This window comes from Otolemur garnettii, unplaced genomic scaffold (genome assembly GCF_000181295.1).
Source record: "Otolemur garnettii isolate 467f Iridium unplaced genomic scaffold, OtoGar3 scaffold00011, whole genome shotgun sequence".
Taxonomy (NCBI): Eukaryota; Metazoa; Chordata; class Mammalia; order Primates; family Galagidae; genus Otolemur; species Otolemur garnettii.
Window position 1 is genome coordinate 12,762,477 of NW_003852406.1, and position 8,332 is coordinate 12,770,808.

At 37.5% G+C, this 8,332-nt stretch overlaps 1 protein-coding gene across 1 annotated transcript in view; it reads right to left on the bottom strand.

Moving 5' to 3' along the window:
* Positions 1–707: 707 nt before the first annotated feature.
* The window catches only part of ICE2 (interactor of little elongation complex ELL subunit 2), a 59,373-nt gene continuing 51,748 nt past the window's right edge, over positions 708–8,332 (bottom strand). Inside the window, exons 13-14 of the mRNA XM_023510136.1 lie at positions 6,054–6,312; positions 708–816 (exon numbers count right to left, since the gene is read on the bottom strand). Of these exons, the coding sequence (XP_023365904.1) occupies positions 757–816; positions 6,054–6,312 (319 nt within the window). The 3' untranslated portion in view covers positions 708–756. The remainder of the gene's footprint in view (positions 817–6,053; positions 6,313–8,332) is intronic.

The following is an 8,332-nucleotide window of genomic DNA, read 5'->3' on the forward strand; positions in this document are numbered from 1 at the left end:
ATCTGTATCAAGATATAGAAACACTTGTCACCAAACCTGTTGCACCACAAAAGTTTTTTTTTAAACAAACTGATGGTTACTCAACAAGAAAATGTGAACTGGTGACTTTAAAGACGCAGGGAGTTTTTTTATTTTTTGCTTCTGCAGTAGAATTTCACCAGGTTTTTAAAGGTATTAACTTTATTAACTTGCAACGATCATCAGTTTGAAGCGGTAAGCAAAAACTATCAAAATGAGTCAGAAACAAGGGTAGCAATGCTCACAACTATACATGACATTGGTCATATTTGACCTTTTGACCTAGTCTCAACAGACTGGCAATATATAACTCAAATTATTAACATAGTACATAATAAGTGTTATTTAAAAAAAATCTATTTACAATTTTTAAAAAAGATCTAATGTAAAAATATTTTTCTTCTTAATACATTTCCCTGTTATAATAACGTTCAAACAGGTACATTAGATTCTCCTCAAACTTTAAGAGCGAAGAGACTAACATTCCATTTCACGGAAACATTCTTCATATCACCAACATTATTTTTTTCAAGGCACTCTAAGAACTCTTGAGGATAAGCTAGGAGAAATGTTTCTACTGATCTTTTAAGCATATTTCTTCTCAAACTTTTCTAAATTAAATATTGTTATAATGAGTTTTTTTGAATTTTCTTTCCCATGGCATAATCCTTAAATTATTTCCCTTTTACTTGGAGCCACTCCTTCATGTTCCACTTGCTGAGCAGGCAAGCCACTGCTTTAGGTTTCCTTGGAAACTGGATTCCTGTGGCTGCGTGTAGGCATTCTTGTTCCACCAACCTAGGAGATGAGGCGAAGAACAGACTAGCTTAATGTATTTACAACATACCTACGTGTAATCAACCCTGCTTTGTTTATACGTGTGTTAATCGCCTTTTGAATGATACTGTATATTTTTAGTCTCCGGTTTCTGGACAAGTTTTAATCTGACAGTTTTAGAGTACTAACTTAAAACAGCAATCAGAAGGGGGAAGACAGGATAGATAGATGGAGAGAAGTGTACTACGTTTAGAAGAGGCTGATGTTTTAAATTAGGAAATGAGAATGGCGGACCTTTTGAGCAATGTGTTTATAATTACCAAGCTAAAGGGCAAAAAAAAGGGTGGGGGGAGGAGAAATGGGAAATTGGAAGAGAGTGAAAGAAGATACAAGGAGAAGGTCAGAAGTGGTAAAGAAGAAGAAATTATATAGAGAAAAAACAAAGACAATAAAATAAGGAAAGGAAGGAAGGAAAGAAAACGAAGAAAGACAAAGTATGAAAAAAGAACAGTCCCTGAAAGGAGAAGAAAAAAGGAGTGAACCTGAAGCAAGGAAGGGAAGAGAAGAATCCAAACAGAAAGGAAGGGTGAAGGGGACAAAGAGAAGAGCAAAAAAGAAATAAGGAAAGGGGAAGGAAAAACTTTGGGGATTACAGAGGACAGGAAAAGGGGAAGAGGGAAGAAACTCCTTTGAGTTGGGGGAATGGGGAGAAATTACTGTGGTGCTGATTCCACCTTCCTCACCCCATTTCCAAGCTCACAGGGCCCAACAAAGAGAGGTGTTCTATTTTTAGGACTCAATCCCTTGCTAATTGTAGTGCTATTACAGATGAGATCTGGAAATGCTGTCACCTCCTTGGCCACTGAGAGAGCATAAAGGTTTTTAATAACACAGAAGGTCCGATCTCATAGAGAAGAACCAAAGCTGTACAGTCTGAAACCATTTCCACAGAACCTGCCCCCATCCGCCTCTATTTTCCGTAGCCATCTTGCACTCTGTTTCTTCACATCCTGTTCAATGAATTCCAGGCCTGGGAGTGATGGATGACATTGTAAATCCAAAAACATTCTCTCATATTCCTTGTCCAAGAGAAATAATACCAGCATTGCTGTAAGGGGCTTCTGGCTCACTAAGAATGAATCAGACTCCCAGCTTCCCTGACCTACTTCCACTGTCTCCTTAAACAGCATGTTTTGGTTTATAATTACATGGCTAAAAAGGACAAATTTGAGTAGGGACCTGAGTCTGCCCATGTGTCTTGGTGAATCTGATGAACTTTGTAACATACTGACTAGAAAAGTACTGTCACTTTTAGATTACCTATATACCACTCGCACTCCTCTGGTATTTCCTATAAACTGCCACACTAATTGCATCTACTACTCTTTGGGAAAAGCAAATATTTTGAAAACTTCTATTGCAAGATTCTATGTGTGTGTGTGTGTGCAAAAGGAATGCTTATCACAGAACTTGTAGAAGGAGAAAGGAGTAAGTACAGAGCAGCTGCAGAAGGACTGGGAGGGGAATTCAAAAGTAGCACAGGAAGCTGAAGGGACCCTTCAGCAACATTTCTGCTTGGCGCAGGAGGGGGCGGAGGTGGCTGTCTCTCAGCATTTTCCTGTCCTCTGTATTCCCCAAAGTCTTTCCTTCCCCTTTCCTTATTCCTTTATGCCCTCTCAGTGGCCAAGGAGGTGACAGCATTTCAGTGCCAAAGGCAGTACAGCAGGATGACCTCTGAGTTCAAGTAGACTACAGACTAGCACTATGAAATCATATTGGTAAAAACATTTGTTAGATGAGGTTTCACACCATGAAAATACGCAGATCATTTGTTTCATATAAGACTTAACTTCTCTGGTTTCTTAAAATCTCTGATTTGATCCACTGCTGCTAGGTTAGAATCCCTTATCTGTACCTAGCTTCAGATTTAAAAGGCCCATTCCTGTGGTCTGGCTAGGAGGAAGACAGGGTGATTCCTACCAAATGTAATGCTAGATTGTAGGAATGGGAGATAACTAAAACTTTCTATCATTTTTCAAGAATATATCAAGCCAAGTATTACTTACCTAATTGTTTACTGAAAGCTGGGCTATACAACAACCTAGTCCTAGATAAACTTGCTAAATATTTCATAAACGTATGAAAGATAAATGTATGAAATATCTTAAAAAATATTAATTGGCCAGGCATGGTGGTTCACATCTGTAATCTCAGAACTTTGGGAGGCTCAGGCAACAGGACTGCTTGAAGCCAGGAGTTTGAGACTAACCTCCACCAAAAGTAAGATTCTGCCTCTACGAAAAATAGAAAAATTAGCTCAGTGTAGTGGCTTGTGCCTATAGTCCTAGCTACTCCAAAGGCTGAGGCAGGGGGATTGTTTGAGCTGGGGAGTTCAAGGTTCACACCACTACATTCTAGCCTGGCTGACAAAGTGAGACCTTATATCTAAACAAACAAATAAACAAAAAATTATATACATTTACATAAATATAAAATATATACATATATGAAGGCTGTCAGGAAAGTATATAGCCCAGACAGCCTTTATATATAAATCAATAACTGCTTAGTGATATACAAGGTCAGATAATTAAATTCTCGAACTCATTCTGGAAACAGTGCTACATACCTCATTGCTGAATATCACCACAGTCACCAGGTGGCTGAAGGCTCGAAGGTGACACGGTGATGTTCAGCAATGAGGTAAGTACCACTCTGCTAGGATGAGTCTGCAAACTTCACAGACACTGTATGATGACAGCTCTTATAGCCATTCAGAAAAAAATTCCAAAACTGCTCTGAAGGGGAGACTAGGCACTGTGTCTGCACACAGCTTCCCAAGGAGAGCACCTTGAAGGTGACCATAGTGCTATTCAGCAATGAGGTTGTAGCACTTTTCTAGGATAAGTTCACAAACTTAATTGTCACACCATGTACATATGTAATTGAATTAAAGTTTACTTACATTTATGTGGCCCAACTGTGAACATATGGAATTTCTCCAAGTGCACTGCCTAATAATTTTTTTTTTTTCAGATAGTCTCAAGCTGTCACCTTTGGTAGAGTGCCACAGTGTCACACGTCACAGTAACCTCCAACTCTTGTGCCTCAGCCTCCCAAGTAGCTGGAATTACAGGCGCTCACCACAATGCCCAGCTATTTTTTGGTTGTAGTTGTCATTGTTGTTTGGCGGGCCCAGGCTGGATTTGAACCCGCCAGCTCCAGTGCATGTGGCTGGCACCCTAGCCACCTAAGCTACAGGAGCCAAGCTTTTGATCAACAACAGTTTTGATCAATAACAGACTGCACATATGAAGGCGGTCCCATTAGATTATAATGGAGCTGAAAACTTCCTATCACTTAGTTACATCCTGGCATAATGCATCCTCTTATCTATGTTTAGAGATACAAATATGTTTGTGTTAAAACTGTTTATAGTATTCAGTTATATGCTGCACACGTTTGCAGCTGAAAAGCAAAAGGCTCCCATGTAGGAGGCTATACCATCAAAGTTATATCATTCTGGGCAGTGCCTGTGGCTCAAAGGGGTAGGGCGCCAGCCCCATATGCCAGAGGTGGTGGGTTCAAACCCAGCCCCGGCCAAAAAATATAAAAAAATAAAAATAAAAAAAGTTAAAAAGTTATACCATTCTGAGTGTAAGTACACTCAGAATGTATCCCCATCATCGAGTGAAACATGATTGTAAGTTGTTTTCTTATTGTACTAATGCACATTTTGAACCATATTATTAAAAATATCAAATCACTGAGGTATTTTCAAAGCATAAAGCACTCAACATTATTTTAGTGTCAGTCTCTGGCAATAAGGAAAGTATAGTACTTCTTTTTTAGAAAACACTTTGAGCAACATAACAAATTTCTCCTATCATTTAAAGTTCTTCAGTGCCAAGGTATTAAACTCTTTGTTTCCACTAAAAAAGAATAAGCCACTCCCACCCAGAATTATATGCTATCGGTTAACAGACTACAATCAGTAGCTTCTAAGTTAAAAAGAAATCATTCTCATAGAAAGAACATAGACCCTTCAAAAACAGTTCAATTATTTTTAAGAAATTTTTCCCTTAGGAGGTTATAAAAATTACTACTTATATTAAACTGGAAATACTCAACCAAAATTGTAGAGAAAAGAGCTTAAAATGTTAACAACTTTCTCTACTCTTTCCCTTGCACAGCAAGTTAGCCACACGTACACTTTCCTGGCCAAAGCTAAAATGTGCAGAGAGTTCTCATTTCTAAAGGGATACGCCCACACAGTAACATTAGGGTGGAGAACCGAAAAACATAATCAACCCTGCTCACTGCAAATTATTAAAAAGTCCTCAGCATTGGCATTCCAGCTATTTCTCAAAAGCACTTGAGGACATTTACAGGTCACTTCAGTATAACACAGAAGGGAAAAAAAGAACAGAATTCCCAAATGACACACAAGTGCTATGGTATATGCTCTGGGGCAAACATACTGAGATTACGGAGCTCACACGATAATTTTGACTCAAAGATTTTTGGCAACAAGTAAGGAGAACACACTGAGATTTTGTTTCCCAAACATTCATTTTCCTTCTTAGAGTAAAACTTTTCCTGTAATTAAATTCGAATTGGAACTTCTTACATGATTTAAAGAATGAGAGATCTGGTTGAGAATACCAATAGCCATGGCTTTACAAATTTCAGATAGAGAAATGACATTCAGCTAGTATTTCTGGGAAAGCTTCTATAGAAAGAGTAATATTAATTATAACTCAATAAATATTAAGTTATACAATACCTAGCAAAACAATTTAGTCCTTAACACTTCTGAGTTTTTAAAAAGGTCCTTGATTCACTAATCACTAATACTCACCTTATTTTTACATATCCTACTTATCAATTTTTAATTATATCATGCTTTTATTATATGTATTCTTCTACAAATTGACTCAACTATTTAATAAAATGAAATACGACATGCATAAACAAACATTTTTTAAAAATACAGCTTTGCTTTGCGTACGAAGATAGAGATTTAACTATGTGGCTACCTCACCCATGCATCTACTAGGCAAACTAGAAGAATTTTATAAACTTGACGAAAATGAATCGTTCCACTGAACTCAGCAGAGCATACACTTCTATCTATCCTTCCAGTGCATACAGTTTTTAGAATAAATGTGGATGTTAGGTTAAAATATGGTATAGTCAGTGAAACAAATAAATAACAAACAACATAATGAACATTTTAATTTCAAAGAAGATTTTACCTTTGGTTGTGTTATAGGATCCAGTGATTTAGGTGGGAAAGTACACGGTATTCTTCCATGATGGATATGATATGGTAACAAGAGACTGGGATCTAGCGGGACCCAGGGAACGGAGAGACTGGAAGGTACACCAGGAAGGCCGCAATGTGTTTTATGCAAATTATATGCTGTTCTTGTAATTTTTCCATCAGAGGTCTTATAGATCAGGAGTGAGGAATCTTCTGCTGCATGAGATAATAAGTAGGAACCCTCCTGCAAGCTAAAGTCACACAATGAAAATCACTTCATTGAGTCACTGTGTTAATTTCAATAGCACTTTCTTAATCATGACCTATTAGTAAAATTGAGCACAATTTCAGGAATAGAACATCGCCTCTAAAACTACTTTTATAACCAAAGGAATTTAAGAAATCTTTTAAACTATTTCCTTGCTTCTTATGCAATTAATTTTAATTTTTATCCTGAAGTCCAGACTATCTGATCACTTCCTTTTTAATTTTGTATGTCAATCTGTCAGTTTTCACTTACTGGCAAACAAATAGTACGGCTGATTCCCTAATCCATGGACAACAGACACATATATTGAAAAATCTTCCTATAGCATTTTTATCAATTCTACACTGTACCTAATGATAGGTGAACAGAATAAGAGATACAAAAGTGAATGTGGCATATTCACTACGTTGAATACTTTAAAACAAAGTGGGAGGAACAGTCAATTGAACAATCATGATAAGACACCAGCTATGAGAACAGCAGAAACAACAGTGACTATCAGGCACTGAGTATCATGAGCTAACTACTGTAGTACTACTTCACCTCCATTTTCTCCACAACAAACCTTCAGGCCATCCTATAGGGAGATAAATTTGGCCTAAGCAACTTGCCCAAAGTTCAGGATGTAGGGCTAAGATATAAACCCAGGCATTTGAATCCCACAGGCCACATCCTTAATCACCATGCTCTACTGTCCCAATAAGCAACCATGTCAAATATTAAATCCACATTTTTCCTTCCTCCGTAGAAAGCTTTTAGGGATACAATGTATCATTATAAAGAGATACTAGGTATGATTAATATACTTTAATTTCCTAGGACTGCATACTTTTGTGAAACAAAGGTGCTAAGGAGAACATTAAGTTCTTTCCCACAGTATATGATTAAAACTAAAGACCAGTCATACTTTAGCTATATAGATCTGCCTAAAGATCTAATAAGTGACATTGTCATTAACTTTTTAAACTGAAAAGTAATAGAAATTGACAAAGGAAGTCCAGAGAATTAATCACTCTATCCTTCGGAAAAAATTTTTTCCCAGTCACTTTCATACTTCCTCATAAAGAAATAAATGATGATTGATTTGGTGGTAGGAAGATGTATCATTTCAAAGATAGAAAATCGTATATGAAGGCAGCTTTGGTGTTAAGAGGAATGTATTTAATTCATGGAGAATGAGAGATACTCCAAGGAACAGTACCTTGGAAGTGCCATATGAGTGCAGTGTACATAGAGAGTAGGTTATTCTGCCTCCTATAAACGTTTATATTCCAAACCTGGAATCTGTGTCTTTGGGGATGAAGGTAGGAGATGGAACTAAGGTTGTTAATCAGCTGACTTTCAAGTGGTTAGATTTTCCTGGATTACCCAATATAAAGATAAGAGCCCTTGAATGCGGGGACGGAGGCAGAAGAGGTTCAGAGGCAGATGTGACTAAAGAAGGGTCACAGTGATTCGTTCTGGGGAAGACTCAACTTGCCTCTGTAACTCTGAAGACGGAGGAAGAGACAGAAAAGCCAAGGAATGCAGCTGAGGAATGCAGCTGAGGAATGCAACTGAGGCATGCAGCCTTGCTGATGGCTTGATTTTAACCCAGTGAGCCCTTTGACTCTTCTGACTTACAGAACTGCAAGCTAATAAGTTCGTGTTATTTTCTAACATTAATTTTGTGGTAATTTGTTATAGCTGCAATAGAATACTAATGCAAAAGCTAAATAAAATGCTGACAATAAAATTTCAAAAAGCATCTAGCAATTCATGCATAAGCATTGTGTTTCACATGAACAACAAGAATATATAAAATAAAAATCTTGTCATAAACTCATTGAAAAGTACCTAGGAAATTGTTCACCACCGACATCATCATTTTATAAATAAGGATTCTGACATGTAGTTGCCTTATAAGTTAAAGCGGAAAGTTAAAACTAGAACTTTGGCTCAGCGCCTGTGGCTCAAGCGGCTAAGGCGCCAGCCACATACACCTAAGGTGGCGGGTTCGAATC